This window comes from Gymnogyps californianus, chromosome 15 (assembly GCF_018139145.2).
Source record: "Gymnogyps californianus isolate 813 chromosome 15, ASM1813914v2, whole genome shotgun sequence".
NCBI classification, from domain to species: Eukaryota; Metazoa; Chordata; class Aves; order Accipitriformes; family Cathartidae; genus Gymnogyps; species Gymnogyps californianus.
In genome coordinates, this window is record NC_059485.1 from 6,911,157 (window position 1) to 6,929,815 (window position 18,659).

At 48.4% G+C, this 18,659-nt stretch overlaps 1 protein-coding gene across 3 annotated transcripts; it reads left to right on the forward strand.

Moving 5' to 3' along the window:
• Positions 1-3,682: 3,682 nt before the first annotated feature.
• Positions 3,683-15,087, forward strand: LOC127022330 (cytochrome c oxidase assembly protein COX19). Of its 3 annotated transcripts, none has more exons than XM_050905856.1 (4): positions 3,683-3,788; positions 3,937-4,048; positions 5,039-5,152; positions 15,058-15,087. In XM_050905856.1, exons 1-3 carry the CDS (start codon positions 3,707-3,709, stop codon positions 5,124-5,126), a joined length of 282 nt encoding a protein of 93 aa, XP_050761813.1. In that variant the 5' UTR covers positions 3,683-3,706; the 3' UTR covers positions 5,127-5,152; positions 15,058-15,087. The 3 variants fall into 3 exon arrangements, with proteins under 3 accessions (XP_050761813.1, XP_050761812.1, XP_050761811.1); XM_050905855.1 differs by lacking the exon at positions 15,058-15,087 and adding an exon at positions 5,344-6,377; XM_050905854.1 differs by lacking the exon at positions 15,058-15,087 and having other exon boundaries at positions 5,039-6,377.
• Positions 15,088-18,659: the final 3,572 nt, after the last annotated feature.

Sequence of the window (18,659 nt, forward strand, 5' to 3'; positions counted from 1 at the left end):
TTAGATATACCAGAATTGCAACTAGCAATGTAAGAAAAAAGTTTGCTTTGGCTTTCAGCGCAGTGTTACTATTTCTACCACGTTCCCGTCTAACTTGACGAGGCTTTGGCTCAGTCATAATAGAAAATGAGCTATCATTCTGTATATCTTTGTAGAGCACATAACATATTAAGGCCCTGACCTTACTGGCATGAAACTATGGTTTCCCTGTAAGTGCAAAACAATAATATTTCATTAATCATCCACAACAGAAATCCCCATTCCCCAGACTATTCTGGCAATATTCTGCATTTTTGCTTGTCTAGGAACCTGAATTAAAAGTAAGAAAAATGGTTTACAACAGCCCGTGGCAGTGATGTAGCAAGAGACCTTATGTAAGAGCTGGCGGCGTGCTCGCCGTGCGAGGGTGAGGCGTAGGAATGAGTGATCCTGGAAGGATGTTTCTCTGAGGTGTGTTCTGTGCCTGGGCTGGGAACAGCAGTCTCAAGGGCACAAATTCCAGCGTCTGAATGTGCTTGGTCTTGTTCAACTGATTAATTTCTTACAGCTACCCCAAGCCAAGCTACAAAATCCCCTAGCACTTTACTCAAAGCCTTTCACAGCTTGTCAATAAATTATTTTCAAATTAACTACCTGATAATTTGAATCTGTAGGCTCTTAAAAGATGCAGCATGGTGAAAGAGAGAAAATAATGAAAGTCCCGGACTTTACCCTGCCCATAAAAAGGAATAAAGGTTCTGCTCTGATGTATTATTCAATTTGGTGCTTCCAAAAGTAATGCTAAGTGTATAAAAACTCCTTCTGAAGGTTCACTTGTACAACTGACGGATAAGCACCAGGAGTGGAATAAGTTTTCAGTGTGATCTGACAACATTGTAAAAGAGCAAACATTTTTTAAATGTTACTTTAGTCCATAATTAATGACTAACAGCTCTGATTCAAGCAAAGGATTTTTCTTTTTAATCTATCAAGCTGTGTAACTTGAAAGGGGACAATCCAAGATTTTCCCTAGTTTGGGGAGCCTTCTAATTTGAGCCTTCTAATTTTTGGAAAGGGCTCAGGACTCCAGACTGGAGATACTGTAAAACACTGGATGCTTTAGAAATCATCTGATCTCTCTTGTACAATGGGCACCTTTTTACTGAAACAACTATTTCAGATTTCCCTGGTGCCGTGAAAATCTCTCACTTCTTTGAAAGATAATAAGTGAAAAGCATTTAATTCTCTGTTCGTGGCACTGCTCTTTGTGGCACTGTTTTTATTGAATTCTTTCGCAAATAGTTGGCTTAATCTGCAAATGAGGTTTTTTCCTTCACATTGATTATCTAATAGGGCTTTCATTTGATCTCCTTGGGAAAAATACATACTAAACTGCTAAAGCACATGTATTAGATTCTAAGACAAACTGTACCCTTAAAGGAAACTCTAGAAGATACAACCAACATATACACAATAAAAACATTAAGTAAGCGTAACCAAACACCTGCTACTATACCTGACCTGAATTTGGGTAACTACAAATTTAAGACTCCAAAGAAAGACACTGAGTTAATTAACAGGTAATCAAAACATTTGGATATAATATAATACAGTGAGTTGATACAGACTTTGCATAGGATCGTCGCTGTCTGTCTGGAAATAATTCCACTGTGGGATCCCCACATATCTTTTTCCTTCGATTTCTTCCTTCATCACATGGGGAATCAGCAAGTCAACCACTGTGCCAGAAACTACGGAATGTAATTTGGGCAGTTTGCTAAAATCAAGTGCCTTGACACTTCAGTTAAACTTGTCCAGATAAACCAAAGCTGCTTCTCTGCTGCTCCGTCCTCTGAGATCTGGGAGACAGTCTGCTGCATGTATTGATGAAAGAGGAGTATCTCCCTTTTACTGTTAAGTGTTGTAATGAAGTCAAGTGGAAAAGTGCTATTCACCATATAATAAAAAACATCTATTGTTCATAGCCCTGAAAACATAATAATAAATAAAACCTTATATTTCAGGCTGTGTAAACCAGTTGCTTATGTAATAGAACATGGTGTAATTTTCCATTTACAATTTCAATACTGTAATAAGGAAGCAATCAAAGCATTAAAAAAACGCACTTTAAATGGGGCTGCAGGTAATATTTCCATAATGGCTGTCCTTAACAATTGCAGCTGTTTCTTTTTTTTTCCCAGCCTCGAATTCTTTCCACTTATCTCAGTCATTTAATTAAAAGAAAATCAACTTAAAACAGATGAAAGACCGTCTTAAACCAATTGCGGCTATGGGCAAAGAAGAAAAAAGACTCTAACAGCGTAATCCACGGTTAACGCTCGGGTGGGTTAAATTAACGCCATTTCTCATCCTCTTTTCAGGACGAGATCTGAGGCTCTGCAGAGAGCGTGCTGTAAACCTGCGGGCAAAAGGGGTGTTGTTCTTGGTTATCTGTCTCGAGGACCTGGAAGTTCACCATTTCCCAAGCATCTGCCAATGACCCCTTGGTTTTGGCCAATGACCCCTTGGTTTTGCTGGCCTCATCGGCATTCATGCCGCGTGACGGGAAGCCGCCTGCTCGCCCATTGCTTGTAGGAGGCATAAAATAACTCGGTGCTGTCCGTCAGCTTTGTGCACGGGCGTTAAACCGTGAGGATTAACGAGGGACAAGCAATCACGCCGCTGCTGCCATGGGCGGCTGATGGCGGAGTTCACGTCACTGCAGCGGGACGGGGATGGCTCTTCCGAAATCCTGCTGGATTTCTAAGGAAAGTTGATGCTGCCTCCCGGGCGGGCCTCAGCTCCGTGTGCTGATCCCCAGGGCTCTCGGGTCACACCGCCAGCCAGAGCTGGCTCCTGACAAACGTGTTTTAAGTCGAGCCCCAGCGCTCAGCAGTGACGGGCGAGGGACTTGTTCTTCGTGGTGGAGGGGCAGGAGGAGCCAGGCCTCAGCCCGGGCCCTGACCGCTGGCTCCTGGATGGAAACAGCGGACACCGGGATGGGCTGGATCCTGCATAAACCGATTTGCTGACACCAGGCTCTGCGTTTTGCTCTTTTTCCCTTCATTTCCCAACGAGCAAACGCAGAGGACAAACCACGTTCCCCTGCCCCTCAGCAGGCCGGCGGCCCGTGACCATCGCTCTCACCCTTCCCGCGCACAGAGTCCAGAGGTGAATCAGGAAAAAAAAAAAAAAACCGGCGTTGTGAGAAGAATTCGTTTTATTTCGCGGAGGTTGGTCGAGCCCTGGGGCAGGGGCGGCGGAAGCGCAGCGGGAACGGCACCGGCCCGACCCTCCCGCTCAGGCGGGACCGACCCCGCCGGCCCCCGGAGGCCGCCGCCCCGGGCCAACATGGCGGGGCAGCGGCGGCGTCTCCATGGTGACCCGCCCTGGTGGCCGAGGCCTGCGGCAGTGACGTCACTCTTGTCCCCCGCCCGCGCGGCACCGGGTAACGCAGCGTCGCCGTGGCGACGCCCCCCGCCCCCGGCGAACGCTCCCGCAGGAGCGAGGCTCTCCGGTTGCCATAGCAATGCCAATGCCGTTTCCATAGCGGCGTGGCCCCGCCCTCCCCCGCGGAGCGGCAGCGGTCACGTGTCCCGCTCGATGCGCTCGGCGCTCGCGGGAGCTGGCGACGCTCGGTGTTCGGCTCCCCCCGGCGGCGAGTGTGCGACCGGAGGGACCCCCGGCGCGGCCCGGCGCCCCCCCCCCCCCCCCCCCCGCCGGCGACATGTCCACCGCCATGAACTTCGGCAGCAAAAGCTTCAGACCGCGGCCGCCGGACAAGGGCGCCTTCCCGCTGGATCACTTCGGTGCGGTAACGCGGGCCTGGCCTCCCCGCGGCCTAGCGCCGGGCCTCCCCCGCCCTGCCCCGGCTCTCCGCGGGCCGGGTCAGGGGGACGCGGGCCCGGGGCCGCCGCCCGAGCCCGGCGGTAGCGCGGCCCTCGCTGTCTCTTCCAGGGGAGTGCAGCGCCTTCAAGGAGCGGTTCATGGAGTGCCTCCGCGACAGCGGCTACGAGAGCGGTGCTTGCCGGCAGCGCGCCATGGCCTACCTGCAGTGCCGCATGGAGAGGCAAGTGGTACCCCGGCCCCCCGGGGCCGCCTGGGCCCAGCACGGCCCGGCCCGGCCCGGCGGCGCGGGGCTGAGGGGCAGCCGGGTGGCCCCCGGAGCGGGGAAGCAGCGGGGCTCCCCTTTGGGGGGAAGAGAGGGGAACCCGCAGTGGAGGCATTCATGCGGGAAGCTTGTGTCCTTGTAAGAAACCGGTGTCCTCTGTGGCTTCAGCAGTTTACTTGGCTTATGTTTTTGATGTGGTATAGATATCCGGCCCGAAGGGTGGGATAACTGCGAGACTTGGCCAGCTTCCACTGTGCACAACCGTCTTTCTCAATGTGAAGCTTTTTTTTTTTTTTTCTAGCCATGGTTACAAGTTAAAAGTTTAACTTGTTCCTCAGTTAAAGTGAAAAAAGTGTCGGTGGTTGGTTGTCTAGGGTTGTTGCCATTCTTGCATTGCTTTGCAGTGCTTTCTGTTTGGTGGTGAGTCAGGGAGCTCATTGGGAAATGCACGAAGGGCGTTATTAAGTGCACTTAAACACAAGGACGCTTGCGTACACTGCATGGACTGGTGGTGAGGAAGGCTGCAAATCAAAAACTGTTTGAAAATCACTACAGCAAAGTATAGTGGCACCATGAATGCTATTCTAAACCACATTCACTTAAAAATCTGGTAAATGGCACAGGTAGAATTTTAGGAAGCTCTTATGCAGTCTGTTAATTAAAGATAGCCAAGAGTTGGGTCAGTTTCTGAGGAAACTTATTCAATATCTTGTATCAGGAAACAACACATTTAATTGGAAAACCACCATTAAGAAAAAAAGTATCCCTGAATGTTGCTTTCCCAGAACTGAACTTTCTGAGGCTTTGCCGAGCGGCAGTCACTCCATATGGATGTCTTGGATTTCTTTAGAGTAAATAATATTAAATGAAATAGAAAATGCTACTGTTCTCTTGGTTATAGACTGTGTTCTGCATAATGTTTTTGTTCTTTTATTGTTTTTAACTTAGGCAACTTATGGCTAACGAACCACTGGAAAAATTGGGATTTAAAGATCTGATAGATGAGAAATCAGAAGCAAAACCTGAAAAGTTGTAATGAAGAAAGACAACTTCACTCCTCACGTATGGAAAGCATAACTCTTACGTAGTACATATTGTACGTTCTGTTCACATTGCAATAGGAAGTGTTTCCTGAAGGAACCTTTTTTCAAAGTTTAATTTTCCTAAAATAAGATTTTTTTAAATGAGCAAAAGTACTGCCTTTGTCTGCTTTCCTCAAGTATTTCTTAACTTTTTTCTTTTAATTTCTCTAGCCTACTCTTAAAGATCCATAAGAACACTTTGCCTGGGAGAAAACAATTATTGCCTGAAGTGTTCTCCATGTCTCTGTAAGAACAGTGAAGTCTTATTTTAAAAAGACAAAAAAAAAAACCCCTTTATTGTGTAGGTCTTGAACTATAGATTAATCTTATGTGGGCATCACTAATATGCTTACAGCAATTACTTGTCAGGTGGAAATAAAGCTGTTGTGGTACTTGCAAATTGCTTTTTATTAAATACTGGTATTAATCCCCATCTTTGGGGTGATCTCCTCCTCACCCTGCTATAGGAAACACTTGGGTACTGGGGTAGGGGTTTTTTTCAGTCTTTTAACCTTCATCATTGTTGGGAGAGTATTTCTAGTTCCCGACACCAGTCAGGTAGTGATTCTGCTTTTATTTACCATGCCAACCGTGTTCACCTAACTTTATTTCATCATTTAACTGGGAATCTGTCATTATGGATATATTCATTTCTCCAAGTAGAGCTGCCATATGGTTTGTTAATGTCTTTATGGTGAAATTGACGTGGAGACAGGAATGGTATTTATTTGTGTTCTGAGTGACTGTGAACTGTATATATAAACATGACTGGACAATTTTATGCTTTTAAAAACAAATGTTTTATATTAAAAACCAGGGTAGATAGAAAGGTAGCTATCTAAGAAATACAGTATTTCATTGCAAAACGCGTAGCAGCAGCCCGTACATTGAGAAGGTGATGCAGCAGGCCATACAGTAGATGGGCATTCAGGTCTGAGTATGTCTTTAAGCTCCCTGACAGGTGTTTGTATAACTTACCATGAATTATCAGAGCCAGTGGTATTTCTCTCGCATATACTAATGCAAGTGAGTCTTTCTTAATTAATACTGAGGTCAAGCCAAAATAATTTGGCCTATTAGCCCCTTAGAAATGTCTTTTAAGCAGACGATACATTTGTAAATCTTCTGGATGTATTTTTCTATTTTCCGCTGTATTTCCTGCCATGTCCCCCCTGCTGCTTTTTTTTTTGCCTTTTTTTTTTTTTTTTTTTCCTTTTTTTAACCCAGTGAATCATTTCTCTGTGTATCTGGCTCTCAAACTGCAAGCTTTAGGGTCAGGGCCTACAGATAGCGATACACACACTGTTTGCCAAGGCAGTTCTCTCACTCTTTCTCCTTTATTTGGTGTGCTCTGTTTGATACGTCTCACCTTTCCTGCTGTCTACTATTATTTCTTTTGCTTCTGCTTTTCTCCACTGTGCATCTGTTCACACAGAGATCCAGGAAAGGGTAAAAGAACATTTTCTGCTCTTCATACTGATGGTTGGAGCTGGGATTTAAATTGTTGCTTGGGTCTAATCTGATTGAACAGACCGCACATAGTTCAGAGCGGGTTCCTGTTTGAAAAGAACGTTCGCTTGCTGCTGCATATTTTTATTCTACTTCATTCTACTGTTTAAATTATGTCCTTTGGTGAGATTAGTACCTTTTATAGAAAAGAAAGCAGAGATTTTATTGCTGAAACAGATATTAAAAGACTTTATATTAAACCACTGAACAAGAGCTTTCTTTCAGTGATACCAAGTAAGAATTATTAAAATAATCTCCAGCATCTTCAGAAGAAAGAAATCAAATTTCATGCTTCTGTGCTCCCTGAATATTATAAGGTGAAGTGAATCCCGGGTAGCTATGAAAGAACCCACCAGTGGTGGTGGAGTAGTCTGGGCTGTTATCAGTGGTAGTTTCATCTTTTGGATGTTACTCTGCACTGTTGTTTGGCCAAACAGTTACTTCATGAGACACATGCGTGTTTTCCCTGAGACAATTGATACCAACTCTGTCCTCCAGGTTATTATAGAGTAAAAGGGGTGAAGTTTTTGAAGTCTTGAGTGATTCAATTTTGACTGTTGAGCTGGAGTGATAGTTGCCATTTAAATGAAATGTCTCGGATCACATGCTGAAGGAGGGACCACCGGGGAACTCTGTCTTTGTTCATAGTGACCAAGGCCCGAATTTTGGACCTGCTGCAGGAGGGATGGTGGGGAAAAAAGCAGTTTCAAAAAACTTTATGGCATGCTGAAGTGAACAGTGCTCTGTGCTACTTATAGGCCTGGAGTCCTCCTGTGGTGTTACAGCGATGTAGGCAGCAGGACCCTGTGTAGCGCAGCCTGACTCTGCTGCTGAGCCACCAAAAAGGCCAGAGCACGCTTCATCCTTCACAAAATAACTACAGAAATAGTAATTGCCACCCTAATAGGGAACGCTGGGGTGAGAGTTTTGCACCTTTCACCAACCCAGAGAAGATAACATCCTCATCCTGTCCAGATCCATGGGCACGTTTCGTCCTGCTTCCCAGCACGGTGAGGCAGCTTCACAGGGCTGTCTCCTTTGTGCCAGGACAGGAAAAGGGCTGTGAGTGGATAGCTGAAAACTCCGGGAATTGGCAGAAGCACGTATTTCCTGGCTGTAAGGCATTAGCTGGAGAAGAGAATATGTTTAGTGGAGCTGTTAGGTGAGCTCAGAGCTGGTGAGGGCCATCACTTGATCTTGATTGAGATCTAATGCAACTGAGAAGTGGTGGAAAAACAAGTCATTAATGCCGAGCCTGGGGTCAAACAATTTTCCCAAATTGCTCTATGGGACAAATCCCTGCAACACCGGAGTCATCTGGGAGAAGTCCCAGAATGGTCTTCAATTTGATCCTGCCAACATACAGATGATTAATTAAAGCCTTTCTGTTTAAACCCTCTCTATTTTAGCTTTGCTTGTGGTATCCAGGTTTGTCCTCCTTTAAAATGACAGCGGTGTATAACCCAAAGGAAAGCTGTAAGTTCATAGCTATCTTTCCTGTTCCCGTACCAAGGAGGAACCTCTCCAGAAGCCTGACACCAAGCTGGGAAAATCCGTAGCCTGGAAACGCTGAGCTGAGGCGTGCGTGCTGTGGGGGAGGCGGGTTGTCAGGGGCACTGATTTCTTTATGGAGCTGTTTGGAGTTGATGAGCTGCTCTGCTGCACGTGGCACCGGCAGCAAGGTAAGTCCCACACAAGTGCATTAATCTTCATGTGAGAAGCCTGCCTGCGTGCTGCCCGCCCCAGCGCTGCCATGAAGCACCACCTGCTGACAAACCCTGGGAGCTGGAGAAATGCAGGCAGTTGCGAAACAAGGTTCGGCTGGGATTGATGTACAAACTGTCAGCCTGGATGTAACTGTGCGGGTCTGGAAGGGGTAGCCCAAAGCAGGAGGAAGCGTTGACTGTGTTGGAGTGAAGATCTATGTAAGCTGTTTACACAATAATAGAAATCGATAAGCGCAGGGGTTGTAATTGTCTCTCCTGTAGCTTTTCTTTAGCAAAGCCTTGTTCACAGGGTAACTGTAGGTACCCTGCTGCTTGGGATCCCCTCCCAGGGAGTCCCCAGAGAGCTCCAGGGCAGCAGAGCTTTGCGTGTTGGCACTTAGGAGAGCCTTGCCCGCTAATTCCACCTTTCTTTGCTCAGATTAGCATCCATTCAACCACAAAAAGCTTAACCTTGATCACCGCAGTTATTTACAGAGAGAACATTGCTGCAAGCCAACCATCCTCATGTCTTCCTGCGAGACCTTGAGCTCTGCGTATCTCTCCAAACAACTGCAATGACCTGCAGAACAAGGAAGAAAGGGTTTAATAAACATTTCCAAAGCTCTAGGCATTCTTTCGTAGAAAAGCCTATACAAAGAGCCTCCTGTGCTTGCACTGGAAGTGGGCCATGGTCCAAAGTCCTCTGTAGGAGCAGAATGAGCCCGTGCCTCTATGCTAGGGAAGGACTGTTGCTGCATCTGCCACCTGGAAGTGGGATACCTGGCGGAGCAGAAGGGTTGCATCTGTCAGCACCCGTAAAGTGAATGTTTGGGGTTGTGCGCAGTGACGGGCAAGCAGTGGGTGTAGCCGGCTGACCTTCACGCTTGGTCTTCTTCCAAAGCATTCTCCCCAGTTTGTCCCACCTGCTTCAAGGCCACGAAGTCCTTGCGGCTGGGCGTCACACTTACGGTGGGTAGTCACCCACTTGGTTTCCTTTGGAGACCACAGAGTTGCTGGCCTTTGCTGGTGATTAATTGCCCTTTGTGGCAGCAATCAAAATAGCTTTCACTTACTGCCGCTTTTGTAGGTTTGGCTTAACCAGCGCTCTCAGTGGGAGGGAACTAGATTGGTTAGAGCACCTCTTGAGTTTCACCCCGTTGTTATCTCACTCCAAGCAGGCCTGGAGAGCACTGGGAGGCAATGCCGTTTCCACTAAGCTGCTGGAACTAAACCTGGCATAGATGAGGCTACGAGAGAAGGAGCAGCCTGCTCCCCGTACAAAAAGCGTCTGTAGCGTCACTTGTTGCTGTAGGCTCTGAAAAGTGCCTTGGGTGTTCTGGTTCCACTGCAGAGCAGTGTGTTTCTGCATTTCTCATCCGTGATTCCTGGGAAGGGAATGATGCTTCTGCTAGTATGCAAGAGGGTGGTCATTTCTGGTAGCATATCCAGTGACCCCGGAGGACTTTAGTTACTTTTCTGCCTGGAGGAGATCCCTTCTGGAAGAGATCTTTTTGCTAAATTGGGAATGTTGCATGTTGTATCGGGTTTCCCACAAAAATCAAAGCTCTAACTCAGATTAATTAAAAAAAGACTGCTTGGAAGGGCACATGCAAGGGTCCATTTCCCCTTCTAGGGTATTTCAATGGAAATTGGATGTCTGATTAATCTTATCCTGGTTCTCTTTTTTTCTCTTAATGATTCTGCTTCTGTGAATAGCTGGCAATGCTGCATTTCCATCAGGATGCAGCAGATTTTCTAGCTTACAGATTTCAAGACAAAATGCCTTCCTTCTGGAATGAAGGTGCCATATGGCTTGAAATGCATAACTGATCACTGCTCAAAATAGGAGCTTCATAGAAAGTCACCTAAAAGTCCAATGCGTGTGTGCAGAGGCCTTGATAGACCTTGATGCATTTTTTGTTTCCCGGGACTGATGATGATACAGGGACAGGTTTTTATGGCTCTTCCTAGAGGTTGTGATGCTTGTGCTCTCTCTCTAGCACTGCACAGACTGTTTCACCACTGGATTGTTTATTCCCATTGTTCCAGGAGATCTTGGGACTTGCATTAGCAGGAGCATCGATCTTACGCTTGCAGATTCCTGCTGGGCTTGGCTGGATGAAAAACACACCAGACAACCCTGGCATTCACCATATAGCCCAACAAAGGCCACAGTTATCTCTGTGCGTGCAAAACAGTTCAGGTGCATCAAATCTCGTGGACTGAATCCAGCCCTTACTGTCCCGTGCTTCCCCACCTCTGGTGGGATGTGTAGCTGTCTGCACAAGCAGTCTTTCCCAGCTCCCATGCAGAGTAAGGTAGGTTCCCGCTGATGTGGGAGGGATGTTGTGTGTCCTGCTGCCTGGTAACGAGCAATACCTTAAACCACCCAGTATTGTAGATGCTTTTCTGTTCAGGTCCTTATAAATTATGGCAAACTCTGATAGGAGCAGTGGTGGAAAGCAGCCTTGCAAAAAGACAGCAGGGGGGTGAAGAAATCAAGGAGACTACTCCGAATGACCCAGGCTTTTAACTTCACCTTGATCGTTTTAAAAAGCAGGCGGTGGGAGGTGCTTCTGCAGCCCCTTTGGGCAGCTGAGTCCTTTGACTATTTTAGTAACCTTCTAGGAGTTGACAGCTCTGATTTCTGGAGGATTTCTAGTTTCCTCACTGCTAGCAAGCCCTGCTCAGCAAGAACCTGCTCCCACACCTGGCCCTGATCTTGCTTGCAAAGCTGCTCATCAAGGGTAGCATGTGGGAAGGCAGTCGCATGGGAGGAGGTGCTCTGCAAGGGAGTCAGGCCCAGTTTTGTTTGCCCTATTTACATTCCTCTGTTATCAAACCGCGTTCTGGGTTTCAGCAGGGTTTGGAAGCACTGAATCTCTCCTTAATGGACAAGGCAGGAGAACGATAGCACTGCAGAATCTGGAACACCAGGACTGCCCTGAGGATTTGATGTGATGCTGGGTGCTGCAGCCTGCTTAGAGGAGCAATCTGCTGCCAATCTACAGAGGGCTTTTCCTTCTGGGTTGCTCTGAGAGCCCCATGGTAGCATGGCTTTCTGAATGGTCAAAAGGATTTCACCCCGCTGAGGAAGCCAGTTTTTGGGCAGGCAGACCCAAATGGGAAAAAAATTCCTGCTGCCACCCAGGAGTTGCACAGAAGCTGCGGATCAGATCAGTGCTGAGAAAATTGCTGGTAACTCAGGGTGCTGAACCAAGCAGGAGCAAAACCTCCCGTTGATAAATGAGTCTTCACATCTCCATGAACAAGTACCAAATAGGAAATCCCAGGGGTGTAATGAGGCTGGTTGCTTTCATCGCAGGGGTTGCCTCCCTCAGCTTTTGCTCTTTAGTGTGAATGTGGGAGTTAGGCTGTGCTGACTTCAACCCATGGATTTAGCAGGCTGTCTTTAACCCCTCGTCCTCACCATCCATTGCTGCGACCCAGCCCTTACAGAGCACAGACTCCAGGGTGTGCCTGTTGTTTGGCACATCTCCGGCATGTGTGTGCATGCTCAGAGCCGTTGCTAAGGCAGCATAAGTCTGTCCCCCTCTCTCTATGCATTCAAATTTCTGTCTGATCTAGAGGTGTATGTGTACTGGGTGTGTGCAGCCCGATCCCAGACCAGTGTCTGTATGGGAGAGCACAGGCGATGCCACGGATCAGGCGTTAACAGTCTGTGTGCACAGACATCAGTGTGAATGGTACAGGTGAGCGGAGCGTGGGTTTCGGTTTAGCACAGAGATGTAACAGGAACCAGGTCACCGCAGGGCTTTGGCGATAGGAGATGCGTGAGCTCTGGTCAAAGGGACAGAAATGCTGAGTTCACTGGCTGCTGAAAAAGAACCAGGTGGGTGAAAAATGAGAGTGTGTCTGGAACATCTACCTCCATCCTTTCAGCGTGCACAGCAGGAGACTTGCAGGTGTGGTGGTGCCAGCTAGAAGGACTCATTTGAGCAGAGAGATGTCTGGATTGATGGCTTTATTTCAGCTTATTTTAGCAAGTAATAGGCGGGGGGAGGTGATGTTTATCACTGAAACCGGAGCTGGCTAGTACTTTAGATCACAGCTCTAATCGGTTGGACTGACTTAGACAGTAAATCACTTTAGCAGCACTAATAACACACAGTGACAGGTATAGTAAACCCTCGATTGCAGCAATAACCTGGTCCTGCTGGTTCTTTGACTCAGGTTGGTGTTTCTGCTCTGGTTTGTTTATTAAAGCTCCTTCTCAAAAGTCACCTGGGTGGCTGCTGCGACTCAGCCATCGAAATGGCTGTTCTCCTGCCATTCCCCAACCTGGCTTGGGCTCTTTTTATAGCCTGCTATAAAATTGTTTATTTTTGCACCTGTTTATAAAGGCTTTTTGGCCACAGGGGTCTCATGATGTTGTTTTCATGGCTTCTGGAGCAGGGCTGCTCTGTTGTTGCTAGAAATAATTGCTGTTAATTAATTCTTTGCTGATTTTTCTTTGGCAAAGCATATTGAAATAAACAAATAAGTGAGCAGCATGCTCTGTATCTCGATGTTGTGGGAGCTTTTAGGAGGCATGCAGTGACATCCAAACAGTCCTGTCAGCAGCCAGAGGAAGGGTAGGACATGGTCCTCAACTTTCTGTGGACAAAGTTAATTGGGGGGAGGCTCAATTACCATCTCCAGCTGTTCAGCAGCTTCCTTCAGGCCATCATTTCTAATCTCTTTCTAGACAAAAACCACAGCTTTGTTTCCATCTAATGCTTTATTCAAATCACAGCTGAGCAGTGTTACAGAAAGTGATGTGGTCTCAGATGTCTGAGCCGGACCAGCAGCTGAAGGCAGCAGTCCGTGATACGAGACCGACTGCTGGGACCTATAATTGCACTGTTTTCTCTTTTCCCCTGTGCCCTTTTAAAATGGTTTGTCTTCTTTCTGAGGGACTCGGGCTCTGCTGCAGAGACTTGCAGACCAGAAGTGATATGTTGGGCTTCAGCCCCTCTGTCCTGTGGTCCTGCCTATAGCGTCTCTGTCATCCTCTCTGCGCTGGGTCCCTGGCAGGAGCAGGCACTGGTTCCCAGGACCCCCAGAGCAGGCAGCAGTTGGCTGGGCTGCTTCCATCTCCACCCTGCAACGGGACATCATGCAGTCCAGTCTCCCGCTTGAATGTCTCCAAGCTGTTCCTGGAAGGATGAGCCATTTGAGCCAGGAAGAGATTAAATTATTGGAATTGAGCAAAAGCAATTTCCATGATAAGTGCTTGCCCTGCGGTTTGCACGTCGAACCTGTCCTGCTGCTGTCTCTGACTCAGGCTGAATTGATGATGGCCTGCTCCGAATAATCACTTTGACTTTTCTTGGAGGAGCTGATACCCTGACGTATGAATCTCTTCACACATATGTTGGATTTCTCCATACAGAGCTTCCCCAGGCCTAAGTCTTTTAATTAGTATAAATCAGGAATAATGCTAAAAGCAGTGGTCTACCACTGGCGTAGGTGAATTATTGACTTCATTGGTCTAATTTCATCTTCTCTGAGAGCAGAAGAGAGCCCATCATTAGGTGGTAGAAATCAGCATAGCTCCAGTCGGGTGCCTGGTAGCTGCCCCCTCCACGTCATATTTTACACCGTACGAAATGGGTTCGGTACAGCAGCAACGGGACTGTTGCAGCGCGGTTTTTCTTGCATTGGGATTTCCCTGTGTATTGTAGAGCAGACGTACAAATATCCAACATCCTCAAGCTATTGATTACCCCCTTGCTCTCTAGGATGTCTCTTGGCTCCCAACCACCCCGTCAGAGCGACTAAGCAGCCCCTGCAACCGTACACCGATTCCCAAACCAGCCCATCGCTGCAGCGAGCCTGGCCAGAGTGCAGGCGGAAAAAAACCTGAAAGCATGTCCTGAGCACGTGATGGGCAGACTCAGAAAAGTGGTTGGAGCTGCTTTCCTTCTCATTGCGGCGTGGCTGTGAGAGAGCAGTTCTCAGCTCCAAGGTGTTGCAGAAGCCTAAAAAAATGGTGTTTAAGTCAATCAGCAGAGAGATTTTGCTCTGCACCCCCTTCTTGTCCTCACTCTCCCCATTTCTTCTGCTTTACAGAGGGTCTCTGTGGTCTGGCGTACATGATGTTACCTGCACGGCTATTAAATGATGGGAGTAAAGGACTCCCCTTTTTTCACACTAACACTGGGTTTTGCAAAAGAGTTAACCACCATGCAAATGTAATGAAACCCTGATCTGCAAATTACTCCACAGTGAGGCACTTCTAGAGTTGCACGATGCCTTTTCTTCTGTGAGGGCCAGTGCAGGTGCAGAGCAGCTCTGCAGACATAGGACTTCAGTCTGTTATTTCTGCACCCTTGCATCATTTTCTCTCCAACTTGACCAACACATCCTAACCATGCAGATGCAGTGAGTGTGCTTTTCCCTGTTCTACAGGAGAAAAATCCCACAGGGTCCATAGAGCAATTTGCTCAAAATCAGAGAAAGTTGGCATCAATATTGGATTTTCAGTTCCAAGAGTTTTTAATTGCCCTGGTCTGAGCTCTCTGCTCTGTGGCATTCCTCCCTCCCAGCTGTAGCCACTCTTGATTTAACAGAATAACCCAGAAAATAAGAGATTTTTTTTTTTTTTTAAAGAAAAACCTCTAGGATTTCAGTTTCTCTTTTTTTTTTTTTTTTTTCTTTTGAACAGGAAACCATACTGCAACGGAAACTAGCCGCTTCAGCATAGGTGCGGGTGGCCAGTGCTATGGCTTGTTCACATCAACCTCCAGCTGCAAGAGCTGCCTCCCCTATAATGTTGAGGAAGCTGAAGGGATCCAGCCTGGTGTACCTACTGCTCCAGAGAGTTTTGCTTGAATGCAGTTGCAGTGGCATGAATTATTGATATTTCTGTTAAGGTTTGCTGTTCACACAGGAATTTGTAATGCTTCCCCATGTTACGCTGTGAATGCACTCCTGGGTCACATAAAGGGTTGGGTTTAACACCCTTTTACTTGCATGGTTGTGACATTGATTTAGCGATTTCAGGGCTGGGGCTGCAAAATTAACCAAAAAACAGTGTAAACAGCTCTTTCCTAACAAAACAAGGCAGTGTCGGGGTGAAAGGAGCTAGTATGGAAGCACAAGGAGAAGGTATAGTTATGTCTGTGCATTTTCAGGGCTTCACCACAAAGATGATGGAAAAGTTTCCAGGAATTTCTGGGCATCCTTTGCCCTGACCTGAGTCTGGCATTTCCAGAGGCTGCCCTTGCTGCCACTGTGCTTAGCACCTCGGGAGATCGCATTAATAATGTCTGTTTCTAAGGCAACAACGTTGCGATTTAGAAAAGACCGAGTTAAAAGTGTGCGTGTTTACAAACAAACACATTTTACACATAAATATGTAAGTATTTATATACATATGTATAAAAACATTATATCAGACTTAACAAGTCATTTAGCAGCGGAGAGACAGAAAGCATCTGAATGAGGATGATGTATTGGCAGTGACAACAGGTCTCCGGAGAGTTTGGCCAGAGACTTTGCGAGAAGCAGGAGCAGATTCATTAAGCGTTCCCTGACAGGTCATACCCACAGGCAAAATGTGGGGAAAAGCTCAGACAAGGTGTCAGCTGCTGCGGGCACAGGCAGGAGGGAACGGTCTGACGTGGACAAGCCTGAGGAGCCGTCAGCCTCCCGGCAGCCTCCGCCAGCCCTGCTGGGGCAACCTTCGCCCTTTACCCCATGCGGGATGCCGAACTCTGACGCTGTCCCTGCCCTACACCAGGAATCACAATCCTTAAGAGCCAATGTCCATCAGGAGAGCCTCACTGCCTGCCCTGGATCAGCACTGTGCTGAACAACGCTGGAGCAATACCCAAGCTCTTAACCTTGGATAAACCAGGAGTAAGTCTACAGAGATACCCTCGTACATGTGAGATTCAATCAAGCCTTTGATTTTCCACTGAACAAAAGTTTATCTTCAATTCTGGCTCATTTAGTTCCAACTGTTCTCCCTCTCTCTCCACGTCCCCTCCACCCACGTGGGCTGTTTGTTTCCTGCTGTGAAGTCTGGAGTAATTGTGATGGGACTTCAATGCCGAGGATCGCTGTTGATCCACCCTTGCTGGCCCTGTTCTCCTGCTCTGCCTGTCCTTTACGAAACGCTTCCCTCTCATCACTACAACAGGCTCTGTTAGATTTGATTTTATTACAAGATATAAATTTCTGTCTGCAGCCCTGGCTTCCAGTATGCGGAGGAGAGAGAGGGATTGCCTAGCAACCAGGAGAACAAAAAATTAAGAGAATCAATAAGTCTTAATGGGAAGCTAAACAGAGACTTTAAAACCAATCCCCCTCCCTCCTTCCAGCCCCTGCCCTCAGTACGTTCATGATGATGTGCAGCATCCTGGCTATCGCACAAAGAATTCAGCAAGTGCATATTCAGGAAAAGCCAGAGTGCAAATGAAAACCTAACCTAACTTGGACTTAGGTAAAGCTCTGATCCTGTAAGCATTTACACCGACAAGCTTGAATATAGCATGGGTGTGGAGGATTAGGGCTAAGATACCGTGCTGGAACTGGTTTTACTCAGTGGATATTAGAAGTCAGTGCTCTGCTCCAGGTTAGTATTAGTGACTCGGAGGTTGAAGAAGGTGAGAGTCTGGATGCAGCAGCTCAACTTCTCCACAAAAGGCCTGTGTGTGGGATTACGCCTTTGGTAAGTGTGGGAACGAGTTTCCAGACATCATCAACCTACACACGTAAAACCAGCAAACCCCAACACGATGCATAGAGTCAGCAAGGAACAGTCCAACATCAGTTTAAAACAGTCAAAAATCAACTTGTTTACAGTCGCTTGTCTGACAGCACAAATGCAAAGGTCATTTAGGAAAACGTATTCCAGGCAAGGGGGGCATTGTAAATGTACCAGGCCATGATTCTGCCTGTATTTAAGGGTGTGTGCTATTTTCTCCCACAAAGTGTTCCCTGGAACCTGCTCACATCTGTGTACATTTGCAGGACCAAGATGGTGATTTGGTTGTGGAAGTTTTGCAGGAGCTACTGGCACCCTCCTCCTGCAGATGCTCGTGCACGCCCTGTACCTTGTGGGGAGCATGAACGGCGTGAGCTGAGCTTTGCAGGAGGGTGCTCTGCTTTGTTGGAGGAAGCGGAGATGGACGATTTGAATGGAGGACTTGCTTTGCACAACCAAAAAAGTTTCCATAAGCAGAGCTGTATGAACCACAAATAGGCTGTAGCAGCATCGCAGACGCCTGTGACCCATACCTGAGAGGAAGGTTTCAGCAAGGGATAGGGCAGCAGCCTACGAGGCACAGCTCTGAATGCCTCCTTGGCCAAAGGCTTCCCACGTCACCCCCCTGAGTCACCCTCTAGTCCTTCAGCTGGTAAAACAAGGACAGGAGCCTTGCCCGTAGGTGACATGAGATGCATGAGTGGCTGCAGCCCTCGGTCCCAGCAACACAGCCATGATGACATGGGGAAGCTGTGACCCTGCCCAGGGGTGTTTTCGCCCCTGATACTCCCTCGACACCGTGGAGGGGTGTGAAAAGCATGGGAAGATGCTCGGAGGACAGGCGTGCCAAGGTGCAGACGTGGAAGGCAGTGGCGATGTGTGCTTGGAAGGACAGCGGTGAAGGAGGAGCGTTTGAGTGCGGGTGGGTACCAGTTAAACGTTTACGAGTACCCCTGAAAGATGCTAACGTTAAAGAGGCGCCCCAAAAGCACTGCTCATGAACCCGTCGAGGTGCTCGAGCAGCGAGGCCCTGTCCAGCGAGGGCTGGGGTGCTCCGAGCCGCAACCTCCCTGAGGCAAAGACCCCCGGCCCCCACCCTCCCCACGGCCATGCCAGCTCCCACCGCGGGGGCAAGAGCATCCCCTCACCGGGCAGCGAGGCCAGGGCGCGTCACGGACACCCCAGATTAAACCTGGGAAGGGATCGCTGGGGGATGGGGAGCGCCCTGGGGATGGGGACACCCGGGGGGGGGGGGATGCCCTGACGGTCGGGGACCCCCCACGGGGACGGGGCGCCCCGGCGACGAGCGGCCGCTGGAGGTCGCGGGCGAGCGGCGCAGGGAAGCCGCCAGCCCCCCCCCCCCCCCCCCCCCCCGGGCCCGGCGGAAGGCGGAACCGGCGCCGTGCCCGGGCGGGCGGCTCCAGCTCCGGCAGCGGGCAGCGGCGGCGGGGCGAGGAGCCGTGCAGGGCAGAAGCCGCCCCGGCGCGTCCCCTCCCGGCGGCGGCGGCGGCGGCGCGGCCCGCCGGAGGCGTTCACCTTGCGCGGGGCGAGCGGGG